Below are 16,542 nucleotides of genomic sequence, written 5' to 3'. Positions count from 1 at the left end.
TTTCCGTGTGTCTGTCTTATAGTCTCCTCTGGTTTCCTGGTTGTTTAAATTAGTTTGTTTATGCTTTGTTCACGTCTTTCTCCTTTTTATTTCAGCTTTGTACCATGCATGCAACAAGTAGTCTGACCAGAACGACCATATAAGTTGTTTGTCCCTACCCTCTGAGGCAACCCATTGGAGCGTCTCATGAAATTTTGCCTTTGGACCTGTGCTGTCATGGTTACTATGTAAACATGCAGTTAAGCTTATGAAATGGTCACAGTTTGGTTAGTTTTCAGGCACGAAAACTACTTAGTTACGTTTAGGAAAAGGTTGTGGTTTCGGTTGAAGCAAGTACTTCATTAAGGTTTGAGGACCTTTGTCGTCATGGTTACAATAATGAAGATGCAGTTAAGGTTGTGGAACGGTCATGGCCAAAAGAAACGATGATGACTATTGGTTTCATACAAGAAACAAACTCTGTTCTTTTGTCTCTCCCTTCTCACACTTGTTAATTAGTGTTGTTGATGTTGATTTGGTCCTGGGAGATGAACTGCAGGTGGAAGTTAAGTCTTCACACCTTTGCTCGGAAAAAGGAAAGGTCATGTTGTGCATGATGAAAGTGAGAAAGGAAGAATCGCAGGATGAAGCCTCACCCAGGATAATAGAACTCTGTCAGTGTTGCCCAAAGGCAAAGCTCTGGCCAAACATTCCTGGCCTATTATTACTATAATAAACAAGCTAACTGGGAATTATGACTGTAAAAGTGTCCAGACAAGTGGAGTGAAGGTAATTTTGTCAGCAGTAATGGTGAGTGAATGTTTGGGGACACAAAGAGATGAAGTGATGCATAAACAGCACACACACACACGCAGATTTTCACCTCTTCTGAGGACCTTCTTTGGCTATATACATTCCCTTTCCTCAGCATGAATCATAACCAAACCTTAAACCAATCCTAATTCTAATCTTAGAATAAGACCAAACCTTAAATGAGTCCTTACAGCCAAAGTCCCATCACTTTGAGGGATTTTTTCCATCTATTTAACAGTATAAAGACATCTGTGTCTGTTCACTTACATTGTAAAGTTCTGAGTGACTGGATTTGCCATAAAAACTCACTGGTTTCCTTTCATGTATTTTTAGGACCATCCTAATTTAGGGAACATTGAATTACACACATTAACTAAATGTGAATACCTTTAAACAGACATCTTTAAAGCTGCACTACTTTACTTTTCAGGCCACCTAAAAGCAGAAGAAGCCAAACAGAAGAAGACAAACACACACTCCACCCATATTAGCAAATTTGTGTTTCTGTTCACCTAGTGCAATATTCACTCTTCTTTAAGCTCTGTTTTGGTCTCCACCAACTCAACAATAAAAAAAAATGTTTTGCTTCTGTGAAACTGAAAAATCTCATAGCTGCAGAGTTGATGATAATTCTGTTTGTGTTCATCACTGTGTTGATCCCATCACATATAGTCTGTAGATCCACTGTTAATATAAAAGTATTGATTAGTTAAAGCTGAAAGTCAGCACTTTTACCCCAATCGTTTCAAATCCAATGTGCGTCTTTACAGAGACAAAATAATAGAGAATGTGTCACTGCCCTAAAGCTTAAATAGAGCGAATAGAGCGCTGCAGACAACTTAAAAAGCAGCTGTGTAAATGGACTCGTCTTACCATGGGGGAATAGACATTATTCCTTTATAGTGCCATTCCAACATATCTGCCGTAGCCTTTGGCAGAGGAATTAAACATATGTGTGTGCATGTCTTCCTCTATGTGTGTGTCTGTCTGTGTATGAGAGATTGTGTTGAGATTTTATTACTTCAGTTCAAATTACCTACTGATCTGACAGTGATTTGTGGTCAGGGCTCCTATGTAACAACATCCGTGATCTACACCTTCATTTTCATTCTGAGTGACGCTGACAATCTCGTCTTCACCATCCATTGCTTCACAGCCTGTTTGTGTGTGTGTGTATGTGTAGGTGTGTGTGTGTGTGACAGAGTGAGTGTGTTTGTTCTCAATCTGTGCTGCAAGGCTCTCTCAGTCTGTGAAATAGAGGCAGGTGTTGCTTGCATCCACGCCAGCCAAATGCACTGTAAATGAATTTCGCATACACATAAAGCAGAGATGAGTTGATGCCAACTGTGCTTCAGGTTGTGAATTCTAATGTCCTTCCTGCATGTTTTGAGTAGGCTCTTTGAAGGAATGGTGAAATTATATTACCCCTGTGTGTGTGTGTGTGTGTGTGTGTGTGTGTGTGTGTGTGTGTGTGTGTGTGTGTGTGTGTGTGTGTGTGTGGCACCTCAGTGTTTTACAAGTTTGGTTTTCCATTAGAGAGGTACCTTTTTTTTTTTCCAAGGTTGTTCCCTGTGGTCATCATGAAGCCCTCTATTTACCAGCCTTGCACCTCTGTAGATAGCCTGTCATTCAGAGTGATTGACGGACAGTCGGTTAAAGGACAGAACACTGTTGTGTTATAGGCCATTTACTTCTGATTGCGTGTGAAGTACATTTGTTTCAGTTGCCGTAAGTCCGTTTTCTAGAATTTAAGGTTTCCATGATATTAGGCCAAGTTTCAATTTTGGTGCAGATTCAAGAATGTTTTTTTAAAGGGTTTCAGTTTATATATCACTTCTTGTACTTTACTGCAGATCTGGGTCCAGATGCAGATAAAATATGTATAAATCTTTTCTTTTATTGAAATTTAGATGATTGTGCAACCTTGACAGAGGTATACACTGAGGGCTTTTTAGTTTAGCTCTGACATAAAAACACTCAATTTGAACAAAATTAAATAAGGATAAAATCATCAGAAAAAATCCTTCATGGGATTAGTGATCAGATGTCTTGCTTTAGACTATATCAGACTTCTTCTTCTAAAGGTGGAGTACAAGACACAAGAAAAACGGGGAGGTTAAACTTAAAAATTAAACAGCAGTTCTCTCATTTATTATTTTTAGCCTTGCTAGTGGCATGGTAGCATGGCTCTATTGATGGCAGTGATGTTGGTCTGTCATTAAATATGGTACAGAAATCCACGCCTGTAGGATGAGTGCGAATGACAAGGAGCCCCTGGGGTCAGGGGCCAGTCAAGGTTTTGAACCTTTGGTTAGAAGGTTAAAGTTTCCACTTATACTGTGAAATATCTCAGTATCTACTAAACACATTTTGTACTGACGGTCATGATCTTGATGAGACTCTGGAGATCTGCTGACTTTTCCTCTTGTGCCATAATCAGGTTAACGTTTGTGATTTTGAGTGAAATGTCTCGACAGCTAATAGATGGATTGTCACTAAACTTGGTGGTGGAGACACATTCTTTTGTGCCCCTCAGGGTGAATTGTGCTAACTTTCATCTTTCATCTCGCACCATCAGATGTTAATTGTTAATTAGCAGATAACATGTTAACATGTTAATATGCTAACTTGAATATCAGTACATATATGTATCTTTATCTCTTTGTGCCTTTTTCCCTGCACCCCTCCCTCTGTGTTTCCAGGGCATTATCCAGGATGTGAAGCTGATTTTTGCTCCCAATGGCTACATCACACAGTGTCCTAACCTTAACCGCAGTAAGTATCACGATGACACAGTCATACACAGTGTTCTGCACACGCTCTGAGAGCAAAGGTAGAAAGAAAAAAGAGCCCTGTCCATTACTGTGTGCCATGATAAAATTGGATCGTAATGAGCTGTGTGTTATCTGGTAGTGACCTCTCTCCGCTGATCACAGACAAAGCCTCTCTCCGTTTTTTCTTCCTCTACTCCAGTAATCTTCATTTTGCTGTAATTCAGACTCAGTGCAGCGTCCTCTCCTCTCTCCCCACCTTGTTTCTCCATCTGTTTACTGTCAAACAGATTAAGATACAAGGTCACCGCTGTGCCACTGTCTCTGTCACTGATCAATAAGGCATGTAATCACACCTTGTCGCTTTAATATTGATACTAACACCAGCCACAAGCCTAAGACAAAGAGTAAACAGATGTGTGAGACTTCCCTTTTGTTTGCCGTTGGCCACCATGTTCTGTGTCCAAATAAATACAGTCAGGATAATGATTTTGTTTTTCGTTTTTTCTCTTATCTAAACGCCTTTCTCTTTCTCTTGCTCTCCTTTTCCTCTCTATTTTGGTGCTTCCTTTTCCTCTGTTGAGCTTGTCCGACCTGCAGCGATTTCCTGAGCCTGGTGCAAGGCATCATGGACCTTCAGGAGCTCCTGGCCAAGATGACCCTGAAGGTAAGAACAAGGAGCAGCTTCCCAAACAGAAAACTGCCCTCACCAGCTCACCAGGCAGGACCACAACTGAGGCGAATGTATAATATACTGCAAAACTAGAATTTACGGAGACTTTACAGATAAAGGAAAACACTGAATATGCAAAATGTTGTCAGTGAAAGAAATAAAAGTGTTCAGTTAAAAGATCCACTAATACCTTCCCTAGTTGTAGCCTGACAAACAAATACATTAATGAAAATGAATAAATTACATTCTAGTCCACTTTAGCTGGAGACAGAAAAATCCTTTGATTTTGCTGCTGCCTTCATCGAAGCACGTTGTTCTTTCTCCTCCGAATCTCATTTTTGTTTAATTTTAACAAGACGATGTCCAAAAAAAGATAGACGTTATTGTTAGGAAACAAAAACAAAATGAACATGCACCTTAATCTGTCTGGAGAAAATCTGATTATTCTGTCAGTTAGTATAGTGAGTGTGGTTTGATGTGGTTTTATGACTCACAGAGGGAAACAGCAGATATTAATGTGCATCTCAGAGGGAACAGCAAACAGACAATTACTTGGTCCCAGAAGGAGTAATGAAACACAGGAACAGTTTTCTCTTTGAATGTAGAGTTGCATTTTAACAGCGGAGGGAAACATGATTGTATGCACGATGCCTTCTTGAAAATTTAAAGTACTTGATTACAGAGTAAAAATACAGAGAGTATACCTCAGCTCGAGGTCCACTTATGTGCTTGTTCCAGGGCTTTTGACTGTATTACACACCCATCATCAGATTGAGTTGGTCAGTTGCCATGGAACTGTAATGAAAAGACCTTGAGTTGCAAGTATTTTGTCAAATGAAGAGCAGAGAGGTTTTTTTTGTTGAGAGACAAACAACCTCAGGTTTGGGTATTTTTGTGCTTTCGTGTCAGAAGGAGAAAAGGAAGAAAACAGGGAGGGAAGATTAAATATTTTATGAGCTTATGTCTTATAATTTTGAATCAGTAAAGAGGCCACTGTGCCAACTCCAGGTGTCAGATAAATTCACTTTAGAAAAAAGAAATGTCCCTCTGAAACGTGATGGAAGAAAAAAAAAAATCAGTGTATGATGTTTCCTTTCTTGAATTTCCTCACTTCTCATATGTTAGGCTACGTTTTTTGCACAGCGCGCGCGCACACACACGCCGGACAGGTAAATGGAGGGTTCATAAAGGTGTCAGTCGACTGCATTGGCACAACAGGAGGCTAACAGGCAATGTGCACTGTGCCCTGGAGCCATGGGGAAGAGCCTGAACTATTTATAAGACAGATAAACATCTGCATAACTGTTTGTGTGTGTGTGTGAGTGTGTGAGTGTGTGTGTGATTGACTTTGTGTGCGTATGATGTGCATGAGTGAGTGCTATCAGGTGGGAGTGAATGAGGCAAGGACATCTCAGCGGGCAGGTGAGCTATAGAATCATTTTTGGTGTAAATAAGGGTAAAATGAAGAACATTACCCTACTGCTGTGTCAGTGCCTCCTCCTTCGCATGAACACACGTCGACCTATTGCCACCTGACCTCATTGCTCATACGAGCTGCAGCAGGGAGGATGCAGTCATCTCCAGCGTCGGATAGCTCTCTGCCTTTATGTAGGAGAGAGTGGAGGAATGAGGTGAATAACTGCTTGGTCTTGAATTTGTGATGGGGAGTGTCAAGGCGAGGGGAAATTACAATAAGAGTTCTTTGTGTGTGTGTGTATTAGCATGGCAGCATTATTGAGAAATAAAACAAAACCCTCTTAATTCAAATGCACAATACATAAGCATTTTGTAAATCAAACACCTGTTTGGCAGTGCGTAGTGAGGCCCGAGACAACCACTGACCATGGAAATGGGGTTTGTCACTATGCATTTTATTTTATTTTATTTTTCCTGTGTTCTGTGTTGATTTTTTGTTGTTATTGTTGCTTACAACACTGTTGGTTTCTGACTTTCCTTCACTGCATTTGTACGACAGTATTTAGGCTGAGTTTGGAAAGCTATGAGAAAGGGATTCCCCCACTTGCTGCAAACCCAGGCACATTATTACCATCACTTACATTTTAATTTGCTCTGATCAGGTTTTGGTGTCTCATTGTGCGTTTGTTTAATTGTTACGGCTAAAATATGATAATTACTTGGTGGCAGACATCCCAGATCTGGATTACAAACAAAATTTAATTAATTGCTCATTTTTGCCCAAGACTGATTGGTCCCTAGCAGTTCTTGGAAATTTATTCATACGTGTTTGACGCATCCTTCAGACACTCTGAGGAAGGAAAAAGGATGGTAATGAATGCACCTTTTCCCTTGCCCTCCTTTGTTTGGACGCTGTGTTCCGCTATTGTTTTATTATTTCACTCATGTCTCTCAGCTTCATGTATCAACCATAGGAGACACATGCCTATTAGCCTCTGCCTCCTTTGTGCATCATCACTGTGCCATTTGATGCTCACGATGTACAGGAAAGGTATTCCTCTGTGGTGCCTCAAGGCAACCTCCCAGCCTTTGAAACTGCATTTCAAACATTTTGTTTGGGGCTTTGACAGGACACATCTCCACTGCTCACAGCTCACACAGCTCTCCAGCAGCCGGCCGGGACTCCTCTAAATGAAGTGAAAAGCCTCAGTGACATCCAGCATTTTTCTTTTTTACTGAGAAGCCTCTATCATTTTGAGGCAAGTCCTCTCTTCCTGACACCGTGGCCTGGGCAAGTCTCAGAGGAGCAGAGGGGGGGCGGAGGCTGAGCGGCAGAACAGCCTTGAGTGTCTTAAGTGGACCTACAATTTCCGAGTTGACCTACTCTGCTCAGATCAATTGGATCTTTTAGGATTCCTCCACCTTTGCACCTTTCAAACAGAACTCTGATTGGTAATATATGGGTCAGGCAGTACTTAATACTGTATTTTATACAGATATATGAACTTATATGTGAACTGCTGTTTGTGTATAACCAGCCAGCTCCTACTCAAGGCTGTAAGAGAGCTTTGATGGATTCAGTGGGCACAGAAGAAAAAACATTAGACTGACTAACTCATTTAAAAAAAAGAAAAAACAAACAGCCATTTTAAACTTTAAGATATTAATATATTCACTGTATATTACAAATATTCTTCAGAAAAAAATAAAGAATATTTTTTTCACACATCTACAAAATGTTTATGTTTTAACAACACATTCATTTATTTTTCCAACTACATCCACTTGTAGCAACAAAAGCATGATTAATGTTTTTTATGGTTATGCTTGGGCGCTGAGAGAACTTGTTTTGTTTTTGACTTATTGATACCTATTAGTAGTATATACAACATGGGTAAAGAGGCAGTGGTTGTTAAACCAAGTTAACAAAGTTAATCCCTGTGGAGCAACCGCCCACCCTCTGTGAGCCTGTGACTCTGCCTCGTGACATTTGTCAGTCAAAGATGCATCAGTTGTGTCGAGAGACGAGCGTGGAGGGCATTGATCATGAAATAAGCTGAAGAAGAAGGAGCTATCAGTGTGTAGGAATAAAAGAGGGGTGAGGCAGGATCGCGGCTGTCAGTCCTGTCTGTCATTTCTCAGATTATAGCCTGAGGTCTGGAGCATGAGCTGAATGATGATCACTTATTATTCTGTGTGCTCTTCTAATGAGTGGCTCCCAGTGGAGCAGCTCTCTGTGAAAAGCGACCGGGGCATGCCAGAGGGTGAGGGGGTGGGCTGAGGGGTTAACCTGCGTGCACACTCAGACTTTTGATTTAGTTTTGTGACTATGGTGATTCTGTTCTCGTCCTCAGTTGAACTACGCTGAGTCCAGGCTGACCCAGCTGGAGGGCTGTCACTGTGAGAGGACCTGCAGTGCCAACGGCCTGGTGTACCGGGATAAGGAGCTGTGGGTGGAGCCCGAGAACTGCAGGAACTGTGCATGTAAGGTGAGTGTCACCCTCATCCTTCAAAATCAAAGAATCAGGAACCGGCTTTCAACTCTGGCACTGAAAAAAAAAAATCTATTAAACTGAGCATCTGTATCTGGGCCACAAAAGTATTATTTTCTTTAAAAAAGTGGAAATAATCGACCTCTACAAGAAGATTATTCCAACCTGTTTCCTGATACAGCACTACAGTCCTCCGCTTTCAACACTTAGCTTCCTTAACATACTTTCCCATTACACCTCCCTCTTTCCCAGCCCCTGCATTGCCTCTCCCTGCCTCTTGCCCACCCCCTAATAAGCTCCCCCTAATAAGCCTCCCTGCCTGTACCCATACACAGGAGCCAGACTTTGAAATGTGTTGAATCAGGCCATCCCGGGCCCCTGGGGAATTAGACTTGCTGCATCATTGCACATCAAGCACAGGGTGGAGTTAAGTCGGTCTGATTTCCTCCCGTGGACATACCATTAACTGATAACCGCGGCATCCTGGGGGAATCATTTCCGATGACTCACGAAATGAAGAGGCGCGCGCAGAGAGAGATATCAGCCTCAAAAATGAAGGCAGTCCTTCAGGGCCTGAATAACTCGGCAGACTGCTCGATTTCAGTATTGGCCATCCAGTGCTCAATGATGAATCTGTTATCTGACTGTATCACATTATAATTTATTTATTTTTTTGAATATGATAGCTTTCACTTTCAGAGTCCTGAAGGTGGGATTGTGAGCAGTTTGGAGTTGGTTTGTATGGTACTAACATTGCTGGAGCATTCATCTTTTAGGATTGGGCTATACTGTAAGCTGCATTGAATAAAAAAAACCGCAGTGCATGTTATATATGTTTCCTGTTGGGTCGGGAAAAAAGAGAGAGCATCCAGATAAAGATATAAAATTCAATGAATGCTCATATAAATGTAAAATGAGACATAAAGGGATGTTGGAGACGTGTTCAGTGTGGATTTTTGTGGCAATGCCACAGGCAAAAGTTGTACGTGCCTCTGATATTTGCATATTTTTGGTGGAATAAAAAGAAAGAAATAAAAAAGTAAATAAAAAAATAATTTTCTTGCAGAATGGTGTGGTGGAATGTCGCAGGATTTTCTGTCCTCCGGCAAACTGCTCAGAGGACTCGCTGCCTGTGCATGTTGATGGGACTTGCTGCAAGAAATGCAGACGTAAGTATCAGCAGCACATATTTAGAACAAGCAGTAAGAAGAGGACGTTTTCACAACCGAACCTGTGAAAATCCTCTCTCTGTTTTCTCCACAAACCAACATAGCGCTATGAATGGTGTCATCTCTCCACAGCTGCTTTCTGGAAAAGTCATGTTTCTCAATAATCCTTTTAGTTTCATCAATACACTGAGTATTAATAAAGAAACCGTAAATTAGGTGTTTTTTGATGCCTTTTTGTGGCGGTACAACAACATGATGCTACTTTGCAACCGAATATGCAGGATATTACTTTAATAGGGTTTTTTTTGGAGAGGACGGTCATGCAAAAGATCGTGCAGAAATTGTGTTGAATTGATCAATAAACCAGCAAAATATCAGGACTGATTTTTCAACCAAATCATGGAGTTACAGTATATGTATTAGCTTATGTTAGCTAGCTACAGCTGATAAAAATCGGTTAGCAACAGTCAGTGAATCTGCTTTTGTTTACGTCTGCCTGAAACTGAAGCCCCATAGTTGCTTGTAAAATGAATGTAAATTTTGAGGATCATATCTGCCACCTTTCCCTTTGTGGTCTTACGCACCTTTTTGCAGCAGTGTAAAGGCACGTTCATGTTACCTGGTCTCTCATTCACTTCTGTTAAAGTTGTATACTGTACACTGTGTTTGGAAATTGAGAAGTTAACACTCTAGCTTGTTTCCTCACCATTCTTAAACTGTGGCATTGTCGTCACACTCTGTTTATAGTTTGTGATTGCTCTGATCAGTTTTTATTTATTTCCCGCATCAGAAATGTGACATCACCCACTTCTTCAGGGCCAAGTGTGGGTACATTTTGCAGAGCGGAAACGTAACGTGATCAAGCCTGAACTGTGTCATGACACTTCTTGTTTTTCTGAGACAGTCACTTGTCAGGAAAACGTAAACATAGGTTGTGTTACACATTTGAACAAATTACAAATGTTGTCAGTCCTAAATGAAGCTCAGCTTGTTTGCTTCACAGTACTTCACACTTTCGAAGGTGGTAATTCATCCATAACCACGGTAGATACAAACAGCATGCCTTTTTATTTGGGGCTGATGTTCTGCTGGCACAATGAAACCAGAGTAAACTATCTGCGAGAGCAAAGATCACAGTCGCCTGATTTTTCATGGAAGCAGAAATGGAAGCACCATTTCTAGTATAAAGCGCACAGGGTCTGATAACTGCTCACAGACCCACGAACAACTGTGTTTCTCCTGCTATGCTGCAAAAACACTAAATCCCTGAAGTATAGTCCTTCTTTGAATAATTCCAGCCCTCCTCTGCCTCCCTCCATCCCTGCGCTCACTCCTTCTTCCTCCTCCTCCTCCCCTGTGAACATCAGAGCTCTGGCACAGATGAACGAGGGACCAGTGCTCCAGAGCTGCGACTGAGCGCACCGCAGCCTAGCACCCAGGAGAGGGAAAAGCAGGACTTCATATCATATGCTTCATTTTCTATTTCTGCTTTATTGCCAGAGGAATATGTAGAAGGGTCTCTTCTGTTGTATTCTTAATGTGCTGATACATTTCCTCTCCACTTATGCACACTAGCCAAGAACAAGTTTGTTTCTAACGAAATTAACTATGCAGAACTTCAGGCTGAGAACTTTTTTTTTTTTTTCGGCAGCCGATCTCAAAAGCATTTTTCACTATTGTTGAAAGTACCACTGGAGCTGATTTTAGTCGAGGAAATATTCAGTATCTGGTATTTCGTAGTAACTGTACTTACCGTAATAGTGTGATATTGAAGCAATTATGTTCTATTTTTCCACAGCAAAATGTACCTACATGGGCCAGACCTTTTATGAAGGCCAGCGCTTTTTATCCAGGAGCTGCAGGGAATGCAAGGTAACCCTTTTTATGTTGTACACTTCTTTCTCCAGCATTCAGTCTCTGCCCTGCAATCAGATCACCATGCAGCACTTCTCCTTCAGCGTAAATGTGTAATGATTGTGTGTGGTGGACTGCTCGGTGTGTTATTCAATTAGCCAGCAGGCCTTATTAGTTTTCCCTCCCTCCCCCAATCTGTTCAATCTGCCTTTTTTCTCCCCTCTAATGGCGAGATAGCCAGGTAATTAGAATAACTTATGAACACAGCAACAAAAAGGCCTGATTTGAATTGGGGCTTCATCACGGCGTGGATTCTAATTAAAGTCATTATTCCAGTTCAGCACAGAACAGAGGTGAGCTTTCTTTACTAAGAGGCCATTTATCTTTAAAGGGAGGAAATATCTTTTAAGGAGAAAAGTAGCGTTTTATGCATGTAATTGCTTACAAAGAGTCACACGGTGGATTCCTGGGCTCGTTATTAGCCCTCAGAGACCCCAAAGCAAGCAATTAGAGCCATCCTTTATTTGTGGATGTGAATGCTGCTAAATTTGTGCACAAATTATTTTTCGAAGAGATATTTAATTTTTTATTGTGAGGATCTCACAGGTCTCTGTTGTCAGTGTTAGGGTCCGTAACAGCCCATAAATCTCAGCTGTATGTTTCAGCATGTGTGTATAAATGCGTGAACCTGACTGCGTTGTACGTTTTCTGGTTTCTGCGTTTCTCTGGTTAGTTCAGTGTCATAATCCTCCTTCTCCTGACCGTCTCTCTGTCCTCTCACCCTCACAGTGGGAGAGGTGGGAAGTGAGAAAAGCAACAGTGAATACATGCATTGACATTTGGAGAGAATAAGTGAGAGAAAGAGAGAGAGAGAGAGAGAGAGAGAGAGAGAGGTCACATTAAGCTATTTTTAGATGGTGTGTGAAATGAATAAAATCTGTCTGGTCCACAGCTAAAACCATCTGAGTTAATGTGAAGGTCCGTATTAGTGGTTTTTGCATCTTTTAGGTTACTGACTACAAATCCAGAGTACTTTTAATTTTCATCTACACTTTCTTTAAGTGTATTATGAGTTTTTAGTTCGCTGCTGAGCTACCTTCTAGGCAGCCAGTTTCAGTTCAGAGCCAGACCCCCCTCTATGAGCAAGTAACACTCTAAATAATTGCCACCAAAAGCTGGATAATTTGTTGTGCTTTTGTATTTACACATCAAATAGCTTTCTCCCTGTAAGGTACTGTAGGCTTTAACTTGGAGAACAGACATTTTATAAAAAAATTTGTTTGTACAGCCTCTGTCTTATTTAAATTTTTTTGATCGTCATTTCTATTTGCTATGATTGCGTCTTCATGTTTTGTAGAGATACCACAATGCAGCTACTCTGCTCAACAGTTTCAAAACATACAAATTTCAGCCTCCACATCGTTACACATTGCGTGCAGTAAAATCCCCCAACATCAACATAATTCCTGGGGATACTGGGCAGGGGTGCAGGGTGTACTGGACTGATTGTGGTAAACATCCATGAAATTTTGCATAGCTACTTTCAAGCTCAATTTTGATTCAGTCATTTCATAACTGGAGTTGTGTATAAGCATAGTCTTACAAAGCAATCAATGATTCTAATGTTTTTTTAACCTTTTATACTCCCCAGAAGTAAATGGTTTAGATAATGTGGTAAAAATAGTACTTTGTGCGACCTCTTGTGTTGTTTACACTAATGGACTCCGGGGTGCAGCTGTGTCTGGCAGAGCCGCTGCGTAACCAAATCTCAAAAAATGAAACAAATCAATAAAACGTTGACATAAGTGATAGGAATACAATGAACGTAAGACCCAGATTGAAATTAAAACAGTATTTTCATTTCTGATCAGAGTGGCTTTTGAGGCTCTTTGAGTCACCTGAATGCCTTGTTCTGCAGCCTGCATTAATGGGCTAATTTCATCAAGTAACAGCAGTTAAGTGGCTGGCTGGCTGCTGGGTAAATTGCAGCTTTCTGGGGTAAGATGGGATGCTCAGTGTTTTTTTTTCCTTCTCAGAATGAAACCATCTCTTGTGTACAGATGTGGAATAGCATCTCATCAAGGTTATAGTGTTTTTCTCCGCTGGAAGGTGCTCTCAGGGTGATAGCTGGTGTTTTGTGAAAAATAATGTCAAAAATAAACATACTCCAAACACAACTGCAGGGCAAAGTGAAGTTCCAGTTTCTGGGAATTGTAGTACTACAGACCTTTCTCTGGTGTTCTGTCCTGTTAATTTCCCCTCGACCTGCTGTTGTTACCTCTCAGGTGCTCTGACTGACTGAACTATCACAGTGATGCTTTTAACTTCGCGGTTATGATAAGAATCCAAAATGGGGATGGGAAAGCAGATTCCTGCACATCAAAACTCAGTGAAACTAGTCACTTCCTCCTAAATTATTAATAAATAAAAATCATCCTGTTGAACTATACTCAGCTGTGCAGAGAATTTCTACTTCACTTCTTCACTAAGGTGAAGCTATGATCTCATCTTTTAGACTAGACAGCCAGTTGTCTTAACTTTGTTGGTCTGTTGCTGAGCAAGTAGATTATGTTGGGTTACCTTCTACTGGTAGGAGAAGCATTATGAGAGTGGACTCGGTGCACCTTAAAACCGAAATAATGATCTGACAGAAGCTAAAACGTCCTGTAGAACTGCAAATTAGGTGATAATTCTGTGTTTATTCATCATCGACATCTTTCATAAGACGTAATCATTTGAGCCACTTTTAATGTAAAGATTTCTGATTAGCGCACCTTTAATTGACTAGCTGAAAGATTGATTAATTTATTATGAAAATGATGTGATTGTGATGTGATGTGATAAATGGCTCGCAGTGCAAAGCGACTGTTGGGTTTAGAAAATGACATAGTTAATATATAATTCCTAGAAAAGCACAACATTGAAGGAAGTTGTGAAGGAGAAAAGCATCTTAGGGAGTTGAGCTGATACTTGAGACCTTGAGAGGCATCACAGAGACCACTGGGGCTCTGACACGCCAGCCAGGCTGCTGCTGCTGCTGCTGTTGCTGTGTGTCTGCTATTTGTTTTGAAGGCCCAGGGGAGGATGACACCGAGTTTGATCTACCTTTGTTTTCCTTCTTTGGCGGCACGCACAGTGGGGTCCAAAAGTCTGAGACCACATTGAAAATCTCTAATATTTTCACATAAACCTGGAAATAATCAGAAAATTTGAGGATTCAGAAACATTTAAAAATAACAGAAGTAAAATGAAGAAGAAGAAGCATGTTTGGGACATTGACCAACTTAACTCCTTTGTACAAAAGGTCAGATTTCCTTTCCGATCTACGCATCAGAAGCTTGTTCATGTTACTCAGCTTGCAGCCAAAGTTCACCTCATACTGCAGCAGGATAATGGTCCCAAACACACCTCAGAGCTTTGCAAGAACTAGCTGAAGATCGGGGAAGACCAAGGAGTCATGGACTTTCCTCCACTTTCTCCTGACTTCGATCCAGTTGAACATTCATGGGGGCCCTGGAAGACTGAGAAAGCCAAGCATTCTGTGAAACCAGAAGAAGTTCTTTGAAACACTGTCAAATCATTCCAGGGATCACCAGGTTCTGCACAAATACTAAGATATTCTGAAATTCATGTACATTTTTCAAAAAATTCAGCTTTTCTCTCAAATTGTTAAGCTGATATTATCATCAGCAGTGAAAACTTTAGTATCACATTCACAGCAAATGCAAAATAGAAGTTTCTTAACTAGTGGTCTCTGACTTTTAGACACCACTGTGTCCTCACTTTACTTGCTATTTTTATTCATGCCTCCTTATGAATGTGAGCAGCACGGACAGCCTTTACATTTTGCCTTCTCTGTTGTCATGGTAGCCTCATTCAGCCAGGAATATTTTAAAACATCCTTTTTTTTTTTAAATATCTGAAAAATATCCTTTTAACTGTCGGTGTGGTTTGATATATTTCAAAAGTGTCATCCTCACCTTGTGATGTTCAAATGATAAGGTTCAGACTGGCAAACCATAGCGCTACACACAGGCCTTTATGTGAGGTAAGAAAAAATGTTTATTAAACATAAAAAACTAAACAGAGTGAGATTTGGCTTGATGGTTGTAAAACATATTGCAAATATTTTCTGAAAGCAATTAAAGACCTTCAAATAATGATTGATTGATTTGTGTCAAGAAAACCAAACCAGCTTTCAGAGACGGGCCATTATGTGACTTGCTGTAGTCACAAAGGTCAGTGTGTCTAATTATGCTTCATGCTGTTAAAATAACACTGAGCTGATTTATTGCAGTTAAATATTCCTGTTATAGACCATATCAGTTTATTTAAAGAAAACCTAACTGTAGTGTAGGGTTTGTCATTTTCTAACTGGTTTCCATGCAGTAGATCTTCTCAGAAAATGACAGGACATTTCTTACAGTGGCTGGTTTGGATTACGTCACATTTGTAGAGACAGTTGTTGAAAAAAAAAAAAAGGGCTGGGCTTCACACGTTCACGCTGATGATCACTCGGTCTCCAAGTCCTACTGCAGAACCTCTCAGCACTGAAACTGTAATGTCTTGCCTCTGTCCTTGTGCTTCCAGAACGGCCTGATGGTGAAAGTCACAGAAACCTGTCCAGAGATCAACTGCACCATCAGTGAACAGATCCTACCAGATGGTCGATGCTGCAATGTTTGCAGAGGTATGTCTTCCCTCTTCCTTCACTCTCCTCAGTTGCATGAATCACCCTTTGTTTGGATGTGCGTGCACCAAACCCCTGCCACTGCGAGGAGTAAACACAGCCAGTCTGCCGGATGCTGATTCAGGCTGCGCTTCTGCGGTAACTATGTTTCTCTCCCTTTCCACCCAGTATGAATGCTCCTTGGCTGGGATACCTATCAGAGCAGATTGGTCTGTCTGCCATAAAGCACCTGCTATGCCAATTTGCCCGAACCCCACTGCTTTGGCAGGGAGGTACTACGGGGTAAATAGCCACCGGTAATTCAGTAAATACATTGAATAAACAAACTGTAGGAGTCTGTCAGCTATAGAGCCATAATGAAAGAAACCCGGGGCAGGTTCTGAGCGAAGGAAATTGCTCTCTCGTTTGGGTAAGATAAGCAGCACGCCTTAGATTCACCACATTCAGAGGAGAGGAAGATGAAAAGCAAGTAAAAGAGAAGGAAAAGACAGGTTCAGAGAAGGGGACAGGAAAGGCGAGAAGGATGAAGGAAGATGAGAGAGAAAAGATTGAGAATGTGAAGGATAAGATGGCAAGGAGGCAAGGAAATATAAAGTCTTAGACCTGATATGTTGAAAAGAAAGGAGGGAAGGGGAAAAGGACAGGCAATGTAAAGAGTATAGAGCACATGAGAGGAAAGGAGGCA

The 16,542-nt window shown here is 41.0% G+C and overlaps 1 protein-coding gene across 1 annotated transcript in view; it reads left to right on the top strand.

The window, feature by feature from the left end:
* LOC121180893 (protein kinase C-binding protein NELL1-like) overlaps window positions 1–16,542 on the top strand; it is a 209,276-nt gene that overhangs the window by 65,545 nt on the left and 127,189 nt on the right. The window contains exons 6-11 of the mRNA XM_041036577.1: window positions 3,495–3,567; window positions 4,148–4,230; window positions 8,007–8,141; window positions 9,211–9,313; window positions 11,112–11,185; window positions 15,758–15,857. Of these exons, the coding sequence (XP_040892511.1) occupies window positions 3,495–3,567; window positions 4,148–4,230; window positions 8,007–8,141; window positions 9,211–9,313; window positions 11,112–11,185; window positions 15,758–15,857 (568 nt within the window). The remainder of the gene's footprint in view (window positions 1–3,494; window positions 3,568–4,147; window positions 4,231–8,006; window positions 8,142–9,210; window positions 9,314–11,111; window positions 11,186–15,757; window positions 15,858–16,542) is intronic.

The sequence above is a fragment of the Toxotes jaculatrix genome, chromosome 1, assembly GCF_017976425.1.
Source record: "Toxotes jaculatrix isolate fToxJac2 chromosome 1, fToxJac2.pri, whole genome shotgun sequence".
In the NCBI taxonomy this organism is placed as follows: Eukaryota; Metazoa; Chordata; class Actinopteri; family Toxotidae; genus Toxotes; species Toxotes jaculatrix.
This window is presented reverse-complemented; position numbering and strand designations above follow the sequence as displayed.